Source organism: Gigantopelta aegis, chromosome 8 (genome assembly GCF_016097555.1).
Source record: "Gigantopelta aegis isolate Gae_Host chromosome 8, Gae_host_genome, whole genome shotgun sequence".
NCBI classification, from domain to species: domain Eukaryota; kingdom Metazoa; phylum Mollusca; class Gastropoda; order Neomphalida; family Peltospiridae; genus Gigantopelta; species Gigantopelta aegis.
In genome coordinates this window covers 25,720,572-25,741,735 of record NC_054706.1, presented here as the reverse complement: position 1 = coordinate 25,741,735, position 21,164 = coordinate 25,720,572, and the positions used below count along the sequence as shown (strand labels likewise).

General features: G+C 38.0%; 1 protein-coding gene across 1 annotated transcript in view; it reads left to right on the top strand.

Moving 5' to 3' along the window:
- Positions 1–19,729, top strand: part of LOC121380061 (chondroitin sulfate N-acetylgalactosaminyltransferase 1-like) — a 22,306-nt gene extending 2,577 nt beyond the window's left edge. Inside the window, exon 2 of the mRNA XM_041508802.1 lies at positions 17,111–19,729. Coding sequence (XP_041364736.1) covers positions 17,489–19,105 — 1,617 coding nt within the window. The 5' untranslated portion in view covers positions 17,111–17,488 and the 3' untranslated portion in view covers positions 19,106–19,729. The remainder of the gene's footprint in view (positions 1–17,110) is intronic.
- Positions 19,730–21,164: the final 1,435 nt, after the last annotated feature.

The following is a 21,164-nucleotide window of genomic DNA, read 5'->3' as shown; positions in this document are numbered from 1 at the left end:
AGAGCGAGTTTAATTGATTGATTGAATGTTTGTTTAACGACACCCCAGCACAAAAATACATATTGGCTATTGGGTGTCACAAATGGTAAGTATATGAACATATTTATATAGACTCATGTAAAACCACAGTGTAAGGAGCTGTGGGGGTGGGGGGTGGGGGGTGGGGGGTATAATACAATATATAAAATCAAGTTAAGTATATCTTAAAATTTTGTATAGAAGTCAAAGTGTTTTAAAAACTTTACAATTAACATTGGATGGAATTTAAACGATTCGAAAACATTTCTGTTGCCAAATATATCATTTCTTGTCGGCTTGAGATGATCACACTCCACCAAAATGTGCCGCACAGTCAGTGTACACTGACAGTGTTCACACTGAGGAGGAGGATCCTTCTTTAAAATAAATGAATGCGTCAAATATGTATGGCCGATGCGGGCACGGCATAAGACTACTTCATCCTTCCTGCACCGCCTGTAGGATGACTGCCACTCTCCCAGGACTGCCTTGACAGAATGAAGCTTATTCGCAACCGCACCGTCCCAATCATCTTGCCAACTCGAAAAGATATATTGGTTAATATGAAATTTAAAATCACTGTAGGGGACACCAACATGGACACGGGGCAAGTTCAAAGCAGACTTGGCAGCAACATCTGCCTTTTCGTTACCCCTACAGAGCGAGTTTAAAGACTCAATGGGTAGATGTAAAACCACTGCACCCTCTTCTTTCTCACTAACCACTAACCACCAACCCACTGTCCTGGACAGACAGCCCAAATAGCTGATGTGTGTGCCCAGGACAACATGCTTGAACCTTAATTGAATTATAAACACGGAAATAAGTTAAAGAGACGAAGAGGAAGATAGAGCACTCACCTGAGGAGTAACGTTTTTTCCCTCACCTTTCTCCACCATTGCTCTACAACAGGAATATCAAAGGCCATAGTATGTACTGTCCTTACTATTGGAAATATCCTTTTGCACAGCTTTTTACACTGTGTTTTAATTTAACTTTTGCATTTTATATTGATATTTATCATCAGTTGATTCGTATATAATTTACCTTTCTTTGACACCAATAGCCAATGTATTTTTTATGCTTGGGTGTTAAACATTCGTTTGTTTATTTGTTTGTTCATTCATTCATTTGTTCGCTTGCTCGCTCATTCTTTCATTCATTCATTCACTTATTCATTCACTCATTCATTCATTGTCTGTCTGTGGGAAAATTAAAAAGTTTGTTTTGTTTCACTACACCACTAGAGCACATTGATTAATTAATCATCGGCTATTCAATGTCAGACATTTGGTAATTCTAACACATAGTCATCAGAGAAAACCCGCTACATCTTTTCCTAATGCAGCAAGGGATCTTTTATATGCACTTTCCCACAGACAGGAAAGCACATACCACATCCTTGACTATTTGTGGTGCACTGGTTGGAACGAGAAAAACCCCAATCAGTTGAATATATCCACTGAGGTGGTTCGATCCTGTGATGCAAGCACCTGGAACTAAATTCGCCCCCCCCCCTCCGATAATCCCACAGCTGCCTCCTGATTACCGACTACTCATTATTATTTTTAATCCCACATCTCTTTATCCTTTTTTTCTTTTGATTCCCATCTCATTTCTTTCTAATCCAGGGCTTGAACTTAACAATGGCACTGTAGGTCGGGAGCATCGATGGCACAAAAATGCCATTGTTAAAGCTCCTGACTGATGGCAGAATGTTTAGGTCTGGTGTACATTATCTGCCAGTGTATAACATTAGCACATTTAAAATATGTCTACATACTATACAGCAAAATAATAACCTTTCAGTCTTATTTATTTGCTGCAAACATCATTTTAAAAACATTGCTGTGGTCAGGCTTTAAATTGCTGCCAGTTGGCCGTTTCACCCACAGCTGTTTTATTTTTAAATTTCCTTGCTAGTCAAATTCTTAAGTTCAAACCCTGCAATCCAGCACCTCTTATCTTTCAACTTCATTTGTTGTCTACCTGCACATCCCAGTCCTTGTCACTCCAACCTACAGTAGGTGCTTGTCCTTTTGTCATTATTATTTAACAGGAATTTGTTTTAAATATGCATGTTTTTTAAAAATAAGATAGAACATAACACAAGTTTTGACATACCATCAGTAGAGCATACAGTTGGAATGGGAAACACCAATGGTGTGTGTGTGTGTGTCTATTGAGGGTACATCAAAGGCCGTGGTATGTGCTATCCTGTCTATGGGATGGTTTATATAAAAGATCCCTTACTGCTAATCGAAAAGAGTAGTGCATATAGTGGCGACAGCGGGTTTCCTCCCTCATTATCTTTGTGGTCCGTAACCATATGTCTGATGCCGTATAATCGTAAATAAAATGTGTTGAGTGTGTCGTTAAATAAAACATTTCCTTCCTATTGAGGGGTTTTCGGACCAGTGCCTTTAACAGCACATGTAATAAGCCTTGTTTGTTACTTATACCATATTTTCCATCCTATTACACGCACTGGTTTATAGACACACCCATTGTTTTAAGACCAAGTTCTGACCTTCGTTCATACATGAACTGCACCTTTAAATAAACAGTAATCTGTTTTATAATGGTGTGAAGAGTGCCTGAAAGATGAATAAACATAAAGATCTAGCTATGAAATGAAGCATGGTTGGGTTTTGATTAGAAACAATGGCAGCTAAGAACATGAGACCTCTGTTTATTTGTTCTAGAACAAAGTCTCTTTTATTGAGGATGGTGAGTAGGAGCTAAACACTTATCTTATTTCTCTGAACTTAGCACCTGCTGGGAATATGTTCATTCAGGTAGTTTACTGTGTGGGTACTGACTTCGGTGGTGTAGTCATTAAGCCATCAGACATAAGGCTGTTTTGTAAAGGGTTCAAATCCCGGTATTGACTCTCATGCATTCTCCGCCCTCAGTACAGAGGTGTAAGGTTACTATGCCGACTTCTGGTTAGGATCTAGCTCAGCCATAGGATTGAAGCACCTCAGTGAATTGGTATATCAAAGACCATAGTATGTGCTATCCTGTCTGTGGGACAGTGCATGCACAAGATTCCTTGCTTCTAAAGGACAAATGTAGCGGGTTTCTCCAAGTCTAGTGAAAAATTACCAAATGTTTAACACCCAATAGCCAGAGCACATCCCAGTCCTTGTCTGATCCAACCTACAGTAGGTGCTTGTCTTTTTGTCATAATTATTTAACAGGAGTTAATTTTATATATATGCACGTTTTTTAAAAATAAGATAGAACATAACACACGTTTTGACATACTATCAATAGAGCATAGAGTTGGAATGGGAAACACCAATGGTGTGTGTATGTGTCGCTCTATTGACAGTCATTTATGGACAAGTGGCAAAATAATGGCCACACTAATTCTCTAAAACTACCAACAATACAGATACCATCTAACTAATACAGGGGAACCTTCGTGGGTTAATTACTCCATAGCTTTCAATCATTAAAGTGCTACTCCAGTTGTTTCAGACCCAGGTCAAAAGTTAATGTGCAGACGGCTGTTTCCATCACAGACGCCCAATAGCCAGAGCTGTTACAAGATGATGTGAACTCTGTCCTGTACCAGGCCTCGAGTTTGGCAAATTAGAGTGCAAAGCCATTTGAATTAGACTGATCGTGTTCGAGTATGATGGCCAATTAGTAACATGCAAAATAATGTTCAGGGCATTTGTGCATATTACTTGGTGTGCATGCTGCAATTTGCCGCATGGCCACCGTTAAATTTGAGCCCTGCTGTACTGAGATAAAACTGGATATGCATGCATTTAGATTACACCAAAGCCGGGGTCATAAACGTGCCAACACACCACCATAGATTTGTTGTGTCATTACTAGTTGTAGCAGCTCAATATAGTCCGGTTTAGGTCCTCATTTAAAAAAATACCTCTACAAAATGCTGATATGCTTTTTGAAATCTTTCTTTGATGTTTACATGTAGGTTGACCTCTGTGGTATTTTAATAACCTATTGGTTTGTAGTAACTTGTTATATGTACAGGGCACAATATTTCACAAGAACCGTTGTTCTGTATGCATGTATATATATAAATATAAAATCACGAGAACCGCAAATCGGTTACCTGATGAATAATTACATTATAAAATTAAAAATACCATATATCAGAAATGAAAGTGAAAATCAGTTTATGTATACATTTGAACCACCAATGTAGCACAGAACCGTAGTTCAAGTGTTATTGGATTAGGTAGGCCTAACTCATCAGTTACGAGAACTATATTCACACAACGGAACAATCGGTTACCTAAGTAAAACTCACGTGAACTGACTTCCGGTTACCTAAGATGTTTTACATGGTACTTGTCAGCTGAGAGCACTCCCTAAAATTAACAATCACATAACCCTCTCGATAGTGTTGTATTTTTTTCACAGAATATATCCTGACATAGACATTGTATTGAACTGCATGGAGTTTATTAATGGTGGTGTGGGACCATATGACCAAAATATACAAGCCAAAATTAAGTACAAACAAGCTGACCTCAAAACCACTGAAATGTTAAGCTGTAATTAGATTAAGATAAGTTGAAATACGTTTCTGACTGTCTACATGTACAACTCTTTACCAGCTATTAATAACATTACTATACTAATAAGAGCTGAGTGCCCAGAAGAGACGGAACAAAACGTGCCCAAATTATGTTTTAATGTTTTTATCATTTTCTTTTAAAATGCTCAATGATTTTATCTTTTTTTTTTTAAATGCTCCGTTTTCTCTTCAACAATTCGCTGAAAACTCTGTTTCTAGATTTACATTTGCCATACGCATCATTAATCATTAATCTTCCCGACATATCTCACTTTTCTTCCAATCTCTTCTCCTACTCCATTAGTCTTGACAAGGGGCGGAACGTAGCCCAGTGATAAGGTGCTCGCTCAGTGTGCGGTCTGTGTGGGATCAATCCCCATCGGTGGGCCCATTGGGCTATTTCTCATTCCAGCCAGTGCACCACAACTGGTATATCAAAGGCTGTGGTATGTACTATCCTGTCTGTGAGATGGTGCATATAAAAGATCCCTTGCTGCTAATCGAAAAAAGTAGCCCATGAAGTGGTGACAGCAGGTTTCCTCTCAATATCTGTGTGGTCCTTAACCATATGTCTGATGCCATATAACCGTAAATAAAATGTGTTGAGTGCGTCATTATATAAAACATTTTCCTTCCTTATTATTAGCACTGGCACTCATTTCAAAACTGGAGTCGTTGGAAGAGGAGTGATTCCTTTTTGTTTGTTCCCAATGGGTACGGTTCAACATTTAAAGCGTTTTGGGTAGCTAAAATATAGGTTGATCAGATATTCTGGTATTACTTGTTACAGATATACTTTACAACCACAGCAGCATGATCTAGAGACAATAGCAGAGTACTTCATGTGAACATTTTTCGGGCTTGGGTATGATGTAAAGATGGCTACCGCAACATATTTACTCACGCCATTGTTCTCAGTGAATTTTCTTATAACTTAAAATATCAATATCGTAAAGTTTTGAAAAAGTGTCTAAAAACAGTCACCAATACCTTACAAACACACTGAAAAAATCAATGCTGATCTGTGACTGGGTCCTGGTGTAAAAGGAAGTTTTTAGTGAAGCTTTTTCAAACATCTCGTGACTCATTCCTATAACATGTTGTTATATATATATGTCATACTTACAACTAAAAACAAACCAGCATAATAGTTAATTTTAGCATATTAATAGTGGCCATCTTGAAAAATCAATGTATATGCTAGTACACATTTTTAATTACTTTTAATTTAAAAATGCTCCCTATAATATGTGCTATGTGTATGCTAAGTTTCATCTCAATTTTAAAATACCTATAAAAAAATTAATAATAAAAAGTTTGAAAATAGTCACTATTTGATTCATTATGTGAAAAAATCTATGGTCTACATGCCTTCAGTTCCTATGGAATAAAAAAATTTGGCAATAGAAATTGACTTGCATACCAACTAATCCTTTATTTAAAATATTTAAGCTGTTTAAAAATATTAAAATAAACCTGATTTTGAGCCATTTTTCATGTCTGGCTCCCTGACTATTTTATAAAATTCACTGCATTTTCTTTTTGCATGCAGCGTTACATATTACGCAACGTCAGTTACTATCGTTGATTATGGAATGACGTAATGAAGGGTAGCAACAGTCGTTTACCTCCTAAACGACGAGGTCAATTAACCAATGAAACGGAATTAGCATTAACATCTAGGTGATGTGTGTTAGACAGGTTTTCTAGCACAGCTTTCTGGCACCTTTCTACTGGTTGATTGAACTAGAATATGTATGCTTGAATTTGATAGTAAATGAAAAAAGAAAAAAAGAGAAGAAAAAAAAGAGTAGGAGATCCAGACTACATAGATTAATGTTTGTTTACAGGCCTGTTAGAACTTGTGGACGAAAATGCAGGGTTTTTTTTTTTTTTTTTTCAAAGAGAAGCAAACACAAACATCCGGCCCTTAGAAACAATATGAGAAATGTGTGTGTGTGTGTGTGAGGTTGGTGGGGGGGGGGGCTCACCTTTTAAAAATAAGGTAGTAGTTAGCTCTCTCGTGTACGAGGCCTCGAATTTGTCAAATTATAGGAAAAGGCAGACCAGTTCAATTTCAATCAAACTGTGTTTTAATAATATAACACAACAGTGTGTGTGTGTGCGCATGCACGCGTGCGTTCCCCCCCAACCAATGCACAGCACCCTTTAAAATGGGTCAACTAGAACACTGGATTCGTAATAAAACATTATGAAATCGCTTTCGAGTATGATGACCAGTTAGTATCCTGCAAAATAATAAGGCACGGCCAGTTCATATCATTCATTTTCTGGCCATTGTGGGATTTGACTGGGCATTGCAGCAATTTGCCGTATCCAGCCATTAAATTCGAGGCCTGGAGAACCCGTGGGTCGTGAAAATAGTTCGATTGTTGGTTTTGATTAATAATTTTGGCAATTCTAAATTCTAATAATGATGACAAATATATGAGTAGGCCTATGAAACAGTTATCAGCAATATTACTCTTTAAATACCTTTCTTTATAATTTTTCAAAATAAGGCAACAAACAGAAATATATTGAAAAACTACTTTTAATATTTTTCTGGAACTAACATGATCTCAATAAAGTTTAAAATAATATAATCTCCAATTCAAAAACACAAAATATTAATCAACGACAAAATGTCATTTAGAAGTTGACATGTGCTTCTATTACGTCCACACGACCAGTATATAAAAACGGTGAAACTATGACGATATCTGATTTTGAATTGATTCAAAAATGCAACTTAAACAAAACTATATACAGTCATGTCTGTGGCAGTCATGAAAGCTTTACAATTCATTGTCAACGCAATGTTGAAATGTACCTTCCGTAGAGACAATCGGGTTGCTCCGACGCTGGGACTTTCCTGGAAACCCGTTTCCTGTCCATTGACAATGGTAACCTTTGATTCAATCACTGAAACCAAGTAGTTAATAAAGTGGTTCGGGCTAAATTTCTGAAACTGACTTAGCTAAATAAAAAAATTCGGGCTAAATTTCTGAAACTGACTTAGCTAAATAAAAAACGCCTTTTTTTCTTCTCCATACTTTGGAATTTACTACAATTTATTTATTTCTGAATCGATTGTTTTCTAAATTGCACACAAACATTTAACTTTTTTTCTTACGTGTCGTCAAAACAAACTGAAATTATTTACAAAAAAAGTATTTTTGTAGGATGGGACAGACTATATACGGTAAGTTAAACGTAACTAAATTCGTGGTCATTAAGGAACTCTTCCTATTTGTAAACATCCAGTGTAAATTCTTTTTATAATGGGGGTGGGAGGTGGGAGGGTGTGATAATATAAATAGAAGATTAATTAAATAACAATGTTCATAAAAAAAACCTATTTTTACTATTTACCAGCACATTCTATTTATTTACTTTTAATTTATAATTTATTTACTTTTGTGTGAGGTAAACCAAGAACGTTAATTAATGAAACAGTGCCAATACAATACAGCTTGCTTATACAGATAAAACATTTTTTTTTAAAGTTTGTTTTGTTTAACGACACCACTAGAGCATATCATAATCATCGGCTTTTGGATGTCAAACATTGGTGATTTTGACATAGAGACGAAATCTGCTATATTTTTCTATTAGTAGCCAGGGGTCTTTTATATACACCATCCCTTAGTCAGGATAGAACATACCACGGCCTTTCAATACTCAGCGAGCCCACCAACAGGGATCGACCCAAGACCGACCGCGCATCAGGCATGCACTTTACCACTGGGCTATGTCTCGCCCCCTGCTTATACAGATAATATGTATACAGGCATGGGCGTCATTTGCTGAAGAAAGGGCGGAACGTAAAGTTTGTTTTATTTAACGATACCACTAGAGCACATTGTTTTTTTTTTATCTTATCATCGGCTATTGGACGTCAAACATATGGTCATTCTGACACTGTTCTTTTAGAGGAAACCCGCTGTTGCCACATAGGCTACTCTTTTACAACAGGCAGCAAGGGATCTTTTATTTGCACTTCTCACAGGCAGGATAGCACAAACCATGGCCTTTGTTGAACCAGTTATGGATCACTGGTCGGTGCAAGTGGTTTACACCTACCCATTGAGCTTTGCGGAGCACTAACTCAGGGTTTGGAGTCGGTATCTGGATTAAAAATCCCATGCCTTGACTGGGATCTGAACACAGTACCTACCAGCCTGTAGACCGATGTAGCCCAATGGTAAAAAGCATGCCTGGTGCACGGTCTGTCTGGGATCGATTGTTGTCGGTGGCCCATTGGGCTATTTCTCATTCCATCCGGTGCACCGCGACTGGTATATCAAAGGCTGTGGTATGTGCTATCCTTTCTGTGGGATGGTGCATATAAAAGATACCTTACCAGGGCCGTACCCTGGGGGGGGGGGGGGGGGGGCAGGTAGGGGGCACTTGCCCCTCCTGAGAATCTCACTTTTTTTTTTCCTTCTTTTTTTAACTCCAGAAAATAGCATACAAATCTCTGGGTTTAATTTGTATTGTGCTTCATTTGTTTATAAAAAGTAGTGCCCCCCCCCCCCCCACTAGGATTTTGATTAGGGTATGGCCCTGAACTGGGCATCATGTGAACACTTTACCAGTGGGCTACATCCCGCCCCAGATGGGATTTGATGTCCTTTTAAACGTGTGTATCCTGTATACATAAGAACATTTCGCCAGACCACACAAGCTACAGCAGATGCAGGTACAGTCAAACGGATCAAAGCAGCAAAAGTCTATACTGATGTCTAGTCAGTAAGCTTAAATTTCCTGTCTGTATCGGTATCTTTGGTCTGTATCTGTGTGCATCTGTTTTTGTGTATGACTGGTATATCAAAGGCCGTGGTATGTGCTATGCTGTCTGGGATGGTGCATATAAAAGATCCCTTTCTGCTAATAGAAAAGAGTAGTCCATGAAGTGGCGACAGCAGGTTTCCTCCCTTAATATCTGTGTGGTCCTTAACCATATGTCTGATGCCATATAACTGTAAATAAAATGTGTTGAGTGCATCATTAAATAACACATTTCCTTCCTTCCTGTTTATTTTTGTGTTTGTCCATCCATTCACCCATGTATCCATCCATCCATCCATCCATCCGTCCATCCCTCTGTCCATCCATCCATCCATCCATCCATCCATCCATCCGTCCATCCCTCTGTCCATCCATCCATCCATCCATCCATCCATCCATCCATCCATCCGTCCATCCCTCTGTCCATCCATCCATCCATCCATCCATCCATTCACCCATGTATCCATCCATCCATGCATCCATCCATCCATCCATCCGTCCATCCCTCTGTCCATCCATCCATCCATCCATCCATCCATCCATCCATCCCTCTGTCCATCCATCCATCCATCCATCCATCCATCACCTCTGTCCATCCATCCATCCATCCATCCATCCATCCGTCCATCCCTCTGTCCATCCATCCATCCATCCATCCATCCATCCATCCATCCATCCCTCTGTCCATCCATCTATCCATCCATCCATCCATCCATCCATCCAACCATCCATCCATCCAGCCATCCAATTGCTTTCTTTAAGTGTTGTAGTCCCACAAGATGTAACTACTTTACAGCGGTGCTTTAATACATTTTTTCTTTCTTTTTTAATACATTTTACACTCTCTTTTTTTTACGATTAAGATAATGAAGAAAACCATTAAAATGTACACATGTAATGTTATGGAATTTTGTTTAATATACAAACAGTGTTTCTGCCAGAAAGAAATTTATGGATATGGCGCTATGGAATTGAATGCAACCACAGTCAACAGGGGGTATGGGGGGGGGGGGGCCTCAGAAGGAAAATGGGTTAAGTTTAGGGTTAAGAAAATCAGACAGTAATGATAAGAGTAATTAATTTTGTCAAAAGGTTGACTTGAAAAAAGAAATCTGCAAAACAAAGTTGGGTATGGCAAAATCTGTTTACTGACAAGAGGCCAATAGAACACGCATGGGAAAAATTACAAGGAATGTGCACTGGCTAGAGCGAGAAATAGCCCAATGGGCCCACTGGCAGGGATCGATCCCAAACCGACTGTGCATCAAGTGAGTGCTTTACCACTGGGCTACGTCTCGCCCCTAGAAATGTTGAAGATTAATTTGTCTACTTGGCCAAACATTCATTTAACCCTTCGACCAGGATGAAATGATATGTTACAATTATGTTTGACATCCAACAGTCAATGCTTAATAAATCAGTGTGGTCTATAGGTGTCATTCAACAAAACAACAATAAAGACAAATATATATATATAGTGTTTAAGCTGGACGTAAAAAATTAATAGCAATTTGGTGAATATGATAAGAAAATCTGTAGCCAAATTCAAGTAACATTTAGGCAAACAGATTTAATTTTTAAAATAGCTATACACATATCTTTTTTCTTTTATCATAGAAATGAAGTGCTTTGTTTTCGAATTAACTTTTTGGTGAATTGGTAATGACTTACATTCGCCAGATTCAACTTGGCGAATGACAGCTTAAACCCTGCATATAAATCTTTCATATTTGAATTATTTATTCTTTCATTCTTTTCTCTTTTCTTTTTTTCTTTCTCTTTTTTTTTTTTTTTTTAGTTTTAAGGCTAAATAATCTCGCAGATTACTTCATTATTTTACCATTACCGTCTCTGTGAGAAACTCGTATGATGTGGAGTCAAACAAATTTGTCAAAACCTCACACTACATACGCGCAGTATTACATGCTACATGTGCCAAATTGCGGGGTTATAATTCATCCACAGAGATTTCTTCACAGCGGGGATCACTGTCGGCAGTAGGTACACACATGGGGAAATGACAGCAGCCATGCAGTAAACTGCAATAGGAAACAGCTCTTGTAGGAACTTTTGTCAGTATCAATTTGTCATTGTTGTTTTTCGCGTTTCATGGTAATTACACCATCTGCTATTGTATTAGGGTCAGTAATTGTGGTTGAGGCAGGAGTAAAAAAAAAATCAAAAAAAATCAAATGGAATTATTAAGAATGGGTTGTTGTGGGGTTTGTTGTTGTTGTTGTTGTGTTTTTTGTTTTGTTTTTGTTTTTTAATTTTTGTTTTTACATGTTTTATGTAATTATGTATACATTCTAGGCTGTGAAATATTTATGGTTTGATTTAGGGCTGTCCCAGAAGATATCAAGATGTGTGTGTGTGTGTGTGACAGGGAGTAATTGAAATATTTGTTTGATTTTATGTATTTTGTGAGTGTTTTTTGGGTTTTTTTTTACATGTTTTATGGTATTAACACATACTGCTTTGAAATGTTTATGGCCTGATGGGGGTGGGGGTAGTAAAGACCAGGGGAAATATAGAAAAAGATATGCAATATTTGTTTTGTTTTAATGTAATTACATCTATTGAGAGTGTTGGGTGGAAGACCAGTAGGGGTAATGTTTAGCGTTCTTCCATCAGAAAACTGTTCAAGCACGCCTGTCAGAACTTTTGCCAGAGAATCATGTCCAAGACAGGAAGATTTATTGCTGCATTTTTAACACATCTCAAACCGCTCCCACCTCCCTCATCTCCACTCATTGACAGGAGACCAGGAATTAAAGCAAGTTTTTCTCATTGTGTTTGCACACCTCTCCACCTTCGTTATCTCCACTTCCCAGAGACTGCTGTCAAAGAATGAAGAACCAGTGTTTTTGACACATCTTCTCCCACCACCACCCTTCCCCACCTCACTAATCTCCACTCATCAATCTGATATACGAAATTAAAACATGTTTTTCTCAGTGTGTTTGCACACCTCCCCACCTCCCTAATTTCCACTCGCCAGAGAATTCTATCAAAGATGGAGAGACCTGTGTTGATAATACATCTTCTCCCTCTCCCATCCCCACCTCCCTAATCTCCACTTGCTGATCTGATATGTGAAATTTAAGGCATGTTTTTCTCATTGTAATTGCACACATCTTCCCCCCACCCACACCCCTCCCACCCCACCCACCCCACCTCCCTAATCTCTACTCACTTAATCTGAGATGTGACATTTAAGACATGTTTTTCTCATTGTAATTGCACACATCTCCCACCCCACTCCCATCCCACCCCACCTCGCTAATCTCTACTCGCTTGATCTGAGATGTGAAATTGAATGCATGTTTTTCTCATTGTAATTGCACACATCTCTCCCACCATCCAACCCCTCCCACACCACCCCACGCCCCTAGTCTCCACTCACTTAATCTGAGATGTGAAATTTAATGCATGTTTTTCTCATTGTAATTGCACACATCTTCCAAAGAGTGCACCGCACTGACCCTGACTGCTATCAGACTGTGTTGACCTTTATCACCGAAACCTCTGATAACACTGGCACTCTCAGAATGGCTAACTCCGACTCAGGGTGCTGTTTGTTCACTAATTTGTGCTCCCTTCGTAGTGGGGGGATGCTAATTGTCTACATGTGCTGGGATATGTAAACCTGCAGGACACATTTAATGGTGTTTACAGCAATTTGTTAACTTATACATGCAGCATCTGTCAGAACTGCTTTGACCAGGCAGTGATCCAGTTGATCTTGGGATTGTAGATACTAAAGATCGTGAAAGGTTTGGCGATTGTTTTTGTCTTCTTCTTATTTTTATTATTATTACTCTGCTGCACTGTTTAAAAGTCACTTGTTCTACTTTCTGAGGTAATGTTAGTACCAGCATGCACCTTTTTGGTTTCTCGTAAAATAAAATTTTGAGCTAGTACAAACTCCAGAAATGTGGTGGATAAAAAATTACCAAAATTGATAATTTTAATTTAAACCAAAAAGTGTATGGTAAGTAATGTCTAACTTAACAGTAAAAAGTTTTAGCAGCTGAAATTGTTTCACACTGTTTAAAAGCTAATGTCAGTGGCTATATAGCCATTGATGATAGTTCCCATTTTTTGTTTTACATAATATGATGTTGGTTAATTTGCTGGTGAGGGTGGAATGTAGCCAGGTGGTAAAGTGCTTGTTTGATGTGTGGTTGATCTAGGATCGATTCCTGTTGGTGGACCCTTTGGCAGTTTCTCGTTCCAGCCAGTGCACCATGATTCATATAGCAAAGACCATGGTATGTGTTATCCTGTCTGTGGGATGGTGCATATACAAGATCATTTGCTACTAATGGAAAAAAAATATTGTGGGTTTCCACTCTAAGACTATATGTAAAAATTACCAAATGTTTGACATCCAATAGTTGATAAATAAATAAATAAATAAATGTGCTCTTGTGGTGTTGTTAAACAAAACAAACTTTAATTTGGTGGTAGATGTATCCAGATTAATGAATTTTATCCATCCTCACCAGTGCCCCCATGCCTGGTACATTAAAGGCCATGGTATATGCTGTCTTGTCTGGGAAAGTGCATATAAAAGGTCCCATGCTGCTAATGGAAAAATGTAGTGTTTTTGTTTTCTCTGTGATGATTACATGTCAGAAATTCCAAAGTTTTGACATCAAATAGCTAACGATTAATTAATCAATGTACTCTAGTGGTGTCGTTGAACAAAAGTAAACTTTAACTTTATGTGCCCATTGGAGTTGTTGAAATAGATAATTTAAACAAGAATGTGTAAGTAATGTTTTATTTACCAGTAAAATCAAGTTGTAATACAGTGAAACCTCTCAAAACCGGATGTTTTACGGAGTCCCTTTTTAAAAACCAGGACATAACTTAACCTCTCTAAACCAGATCCCTCTTAACACCGGACATTTGTCTTGGTCCCTAGGGTGTCCGATTTAAAGGGGTTTCATTGTATTTGAAAATAGTTTACACTGCTTATCTTTAAGTCTAGTGACTGGAGACTGATCTTTTGGTCAGTACTACTTTTGCTCTTAGTTATTATTCCATTCAACAAAATGTACTCTTGAAAACATAGTCCCAATATATCTTTCATCAAAACAAAAAACAAATTGGTTGTCATACTGTTATAATTACAAACTTCCCGCTGTTATGCAATTTACTCTGTTCCGATTCTCGTTCCAGCCAGTGCACCACAACTGGTATATCAAAGGCCGTGGTATGTGCTATCCCGTCTGTGGGATGGTGCATATAAAAGATCCCTTGCTGCAGTAGGAAAAATGTAGCGGGTTTCCTCTGATGACTATGTGTCAGAATTACCAAATGTTTGACATCCAATAGCCGATGATTAATTAATCAATGTGCTCTAGTGGTGTTATTAAACAAAACAAACTATTCTTATTGAACCTCATCTCTAAAAAACCATAATGTTATCCTTCAATAAACCTCAAAAATGTTTATGTCATTATCAGCGTTCGAAATAAGCACTTGTCTGTTTGTCCTGACAAGTGAAAATCTATTTGAACGAACAAAATGCACCTTGGTACCTGTCCTGTCGACAAGTGAAAATGTTCGATGCAGTTTCATTTTAAGCAATCAAAAACATCATCCTTGTACTTGAATAAAACAAAAAATTTATTTGGACAATGAAAATGTTGGTGGACAAGTAGATTTCTAGATGTATTAGTCTGTTGGACTAGTAAAATGTTCGGCTTATTTCTATCACTGATTATGTCAAATGGGATGTCATTATGTAAAACAAGTCATAGAAAGGATGTTAAAAACTGATTTATGTGTATTTTAATTAAACAAGTGAATTCACCACCAAACAAATGACAAACATTTCTTATATAGAAATGTTTGAAGGAAAATTAATTAAGAATATATTTTAACGCATAAAGAACCAATGGATTGAGGGCAAGTTTGGTCTTGATATTTAGTCCATGTTATTAACATCATTAATAAATAGCAAACATATATTTTTTTAATTTACAGTGTATTTATATCACAGTGGGTGTGTTCGTGCATGTGTCAGTTATTGTCAGGTACAGTTTTAAAATGTTGATCACTTTTTGTTAGATGTAAGATTGTTTTCCTAAAGATTCTGAAAAATATATTAAAATTCCAAATAGGCCTACTAAAAAAGAAATTCTGTTTGGAGTGTTTTACAGCAAAAAGCAATGTTTGTATTCTGATAATATTTATTATTTTCTTAGTGGTATGGTTGAGTAATTGTCAAAAATTTGTCGAGCTGCCATTAAATGATTAATTACATGGGTGGGGTTTTTTTGTGTGTGGAATGGTGTAACAATTGTCCAACTGTCTTAGTAATGCCCTCATGTTCACATGTGTGACCCACTGCTGGGAAGGAACAATGCTGGGGAGAGAACTCCCACTGGTTGAAGTGTATCCCTGTAACTCAGCACATGTAGCATGCAAATATTAAAGTTTGTTTTATTTAACGACCCCACTAGAGCACATTGATTTATTTATCACCGGCTATTGGATGTCAAACATTTGGTAATTTGGACATATAGTCTTAGAGAGGAAACCCGCTATATTTTTCCATTAGTGGCAAGGGATCTTTTATATGCACCATCCCACAGACAGGATAACACATACCATGGCCTTTGATGTACCAGTCGTGGTGCACTGGCTGGATTGTAGCATGTAATACTGACTAATGTTCTCATAGATTTATTTGACTCCACACTATAAGGCTTCTTTTCAAAGAAATATATAATAACTGCCACAAAATTTAGGGGAGGGGGGCTGGGCCACTGGGCCCCATAGATCTGCCTCTAGGGCCATTCTTAGTACCTGACCACCAATATTAAAATTTCGAGATTTTGTTTTGTAACCTGCTTTTATTTCTACATATAGGAGATAATTAATGCAAAAATGTACTCAAGTGGAGTTGTTAAAGAAATTAAATCTTAACTTCAACATTCCTTGTATTTTTTCCCATGCATGTTCAACTGGACTCTTGTCAGTAAACACATTTTGTATGTTAAACAAAATTCCATAACATTACATGTGTACGTTTTAATGGTTTTTCTTATTATCTTAATCATTAAAAAAAGTGTAAAATGCATTAAAAAAGAAAGAAAAAATGTATTAAAGCACTGCTGTAAAGTAGTTACATCTTGTGGGACTATAACACTTGAAGAAATCAATTCTTTCGGTTGAGGCCTGCGGCACTTGAAAATAATTCTGCTGTTGAGTTTCTGGTTGGCAGTTTGTAGTTCTGGTAACTCAGAACAGTAGCTGAATGTCTTGTTGTTTGGATGGATGGGTGGGTGTATATTGGATGGGTGGATGGATGGGTGGGTGTATATTGGATGGATGGATGGATGGGTGGGTGTATATTGGATGGATGGGTGGGTGGGTGTATATTGGATGGATGGATGGATTGGTAGGGATTGGATGGATCAATAGATAGATGCATGGATGGATGGATCTATAAATGGATGGATGGATGAACATATGGATGTCACATTTATGTCCAGTTTGCCTCCATCATCAAACCATTCATCCATTTTTCCTTCCATCTAGCTATCTATCTATCTAGAAAACAGAATTATATAAAATACCTACATTGAGTACAAATTCATGTACATTTAAAAAACAAAACAAAACCACATATTTCACAAATTATTTATGATTGGTCAGAATCAGTTCTGATTATTTCTTCTTATTGTTAACTTGTTTTTTAATTTGTTATTTCAGATGTAGTGTATGGACAAGCTCTATTGGACAAGCTTAGACTAAGCAATGAAAAAAAAGAAAGGAAGAATACTACCACAAAGAATATTGACAATCACAAAATTCTGGATAAAAACCAAATCATGGACCCTTTAAGTGGTTGACATGTTGATATTGTAGTTACCAGTTCATATTATTATCCAGGTACCTTTGTAACCAGGGTTACCAAGCAACCAGAGTTATCTAACCACAACTGTAACCAGCATCCAGTTAAAAGAGGCCACAGATGATTGATGCTGGCCATTTAAAATTCTGATGATGTAATTGGAATGCCAGATTCTGTGAGAGATTTGCATGTGGATGGGAAGGCCTTAAGATGTCTTTGCATGTTGTTTCCGCCCTATGACTGGACTGGTCACAGAAATGATCAGAATGCCACGGATACTGCTTCTGCTTTTCAGTCTGTCTGTGATCACCATGATGTTTGTGGCAAAATTCGGTCTCAACATTGACCGCCATCTGTACCACTCCAATAATGGCTTCCCAGTGTACAAGGACCACACAGACAGCAAGACGGCTCGAGGCATCCTCAAAGAAAGGGAGATCATTCACAGACAGGAAGTGGATAACCTGAAGTTGAAAATCCAGTATTTGGAAAGTGAACTCTTCGTTGCTAAGGAGCATTTTAGGAATCTTAGTAACAAGGTGGAGAACGAGGTCAGTTCTAAAGAAGATACTGAAGGAAAGAATATGCTCCTGGAAGGCAAGCCACAAGATTACGAAAAATACTTTCAGGACAAAATCCTTTCTGCCGAAATCACACGAGGATTGCCACTGAAAACTGAATATGATGTTGTCGCCTTTAACCGGTTTACACTAAACCGAGTTTATCTGGTTGATCCTGGTCTGGGTAAACGAGTCATCGAGAAACCGATAGGATATAAGAAGAAGGATTTGTTCGAGATTGTCGCATTCGCGGTCGACCAGCTGAACCAGAACCGGTCCACATCTTCAACTCAGTATGGATTGGAAGACTTCCTAGAGGGGTTGTATCGACATCAGCCTACCACAGGCTGCCATTACGAATTATACTTCAGAAGTAGAGAGGTGTCCGCTGGGAATACTTACACGAAGGTCATCATGCTGCGGCCGTATGGTCCCCCGATGCTGGTCATCAACCACCAAATAAACACCATCCAGGAGTGGATCAATCTGATCCTGCCTCTTTCAGGTCGGGTGGACACATTCAGACTCTTCATTCAGAGATTCATCAACGTGTGCATCAAACAAGACAAACGCATCTTTCTCACCGTCGTGTATTTCGGGAAGGAAGGACTCAAAGAGGTCAAGGATTTAATGTCTCAGACTGCGAGGATGTACAAGTTCAAACACATGAAATTGGTGACCTTGAAGGAAACCTTCACTAGAGGTCGCGGACTTCAGATTGGTGCTCTCAACTGGAAAGGTGGAGATGTACTGCTGTTTTTATGTGACGTCGATATTATTTTCAATAACGAATTCTTGGAGCGTTGTCGACTGAACACCGAGAGGGGCAAACGAGTCTACTACCCGATCGTCTTCAGTCTGTACAACCCCAATGTTGTTTATTCCTTGCATGACATGGAGATACCTTCTCTGAGAGACCAGCTAGTCATATCAAAAGACACCGGCTTCTGGCGGGACTTTGGTTACGGGATGACCTGCCAGTATCGGTCGGATTTCTTGACAATCAAAGGCTTTGATGAGCAGATAACGGGATGGGGTGGCGAGGACGTGTTTTTGTACCAGAAGTATGTTCGCAGTGACTATCTGGTGATCAGGGCGACCGATCCAGGTATTTTTCACATGTGGCACGAGAAGTACTGCGACCCGAATCTCAGTACGGATCAGTACCGGAGCTGCATCCGGTCCAAAGCACTGAACGAGGCATCGCACGCCCAGCTTGGACTGCTGGCATTCAAGGATGAGGTTGATGTTCACAGGGGATTTGAACACAACAGACAGCTGGGTGGCGATTGACGTAATGTGAACATATCTTTACCAATATTACTATATGTGGTCATATCGGTACATACAATTATTACTATGTGGTCATCTGTAAAAAAAATTGTGTTTGCTGTAGTTTGACCTGTCATTTTTAATAGATCATCAGTCAATCAGTCTGCCTATCTGTCTGTCTGACAGTCTGTTAGTAATAGACCATCAGTCAGTCAGTCTGCCTATCTGTCTGTCTGACAGTCTGTTAGTATTTTATTTTATTGAAAAAAGTTAGACTTCTAATAACCACTCCATTTATTATGTGATTCTGATTTAATAAACATTCTTTTCCATATGTTCTGTTTAAAAAGTATGTTAAAAATAGGAATTTAAAGGGACAGATCCTAGTTTTTAAACACTAAGGCATATTTTTCACTGTTAGAGCCGGTTTTGATAATTGAAATCATACATTACGTAGATTTTATTGTTTAGATTATCCATTTCCATATATCCGAAGTTTTTCTGGTTACAAAAGTCACAAAATGCATTATGGTTATGGAAAGAAAGAAATGTTTTATTTAACGACGCACCCAACACATTTTATTTACGGTTATATGGCGTCAGACATATGGTTAAGGACCACACAGATTTTGAGAGGAAACCCGCTGTTGCCACTACATTGGCTACTCTTCCGATTAGTAGCAAGGGATCTTTTATTTGCACTTCCCACGGGCAGGATAGCACAAACCATGGCCTTTGTTGAACCAGTTATGGATCACTGGTCGGTGCAAGTGGTTTACACCTACCCATTGAGCCTTGCGGAGCACTCACTCAGGGTTTGGAGTCGGTATCTGGATTAAAAATCCCATGCCTCGACTGGGATCCGAACCCAGTACCTACCAGCCTGTAGACCGATGGCCTACCACGACGCCAACGAGGCCAGTTTATGGTTATGGAGTCGTTCTAGTATATTTTTAAGGGTATTTCATCATGTCACAGACTCTTGCTTTATTCTGTTGTAACTTTATCCAAATGTGTTACAGGTTTGTAGATTAACTAAACTTAATGTCCATTTTAATGGGTTGAAACTACGGTGTGTCCCTTTAAAGGTTCTATGTCAAAGTTAACTTCGACATTGCACCTTTAACAGAAGAAGAAGTGGTTATAAACTGAGCGATGAGGTGTAGCTTAGTAGACCTAGTAGATCACTTGCCCAAAGCATGATGGCTTGTAGGATTATTTACTCTCGGTGGACTTGGGTTTTTACCATCCCAACCAGTATCCCATCATTGCTATTTATTTTTCTTCTGTAGAAGTAGACTATGTAATGAGTTTCCTCTCTCTTTCTCCCAACCAAGTGTCAAAATAGCCAGACATTAGACACCAAATAGCATAATTTGTAATGTGGTATCTTGTCGTTAAAATATGCAAATGTTCTTTTCTTCCATTAAATAAACACTTTTTTTGTGTTCTAATTCTTAACAGTTAGTTATAAAATATTTAAAAAGGAAGAAAAAATTAAATCCAGATGCTTCTTATGGGTCCATCAGACTACAGCAAACAATATATTTTTTTTATGGTTGGCCTTTTTCCTTTGCTATAATACTCAGGACAATATATATGCATGTTTATGATCATCATTTGGTCTTTTTGTGATTTTACTATCATTTAATTAAAAATGTTTTAATAAACTTATAAAAATTTAATTAATAATTAAAAATTAATTTTACAAATTCCCATGGTCCTTGGTCCATGGCTCGTCTGTCCATTGCCTGATGAGACAATTGCAAATTTTTATGCACAGTGGCTACATCATTTAGTATCTGGCTAATAATATTCTCTTTAAATTTTAAAATCACTTTGGAATAATTTTTAAGGAAATACTCTACATATTTGAAACTTGGCTAAAATAAAATTCTTTTCAGTGGGAACCCTGGACCTTTAACATCACTGGCCATTGGTGAACCTTTTTCTACTGAAGGGAATAATTCCAGTAATAAATTAAGTTTGTGATCAAATTAATATTTCAGGTCTTCTTTGTTCATGAATTCCATCTGTTGTATTTTCCTTTGTAGTATCCCTTGGAGTTTTACTGTTCAGT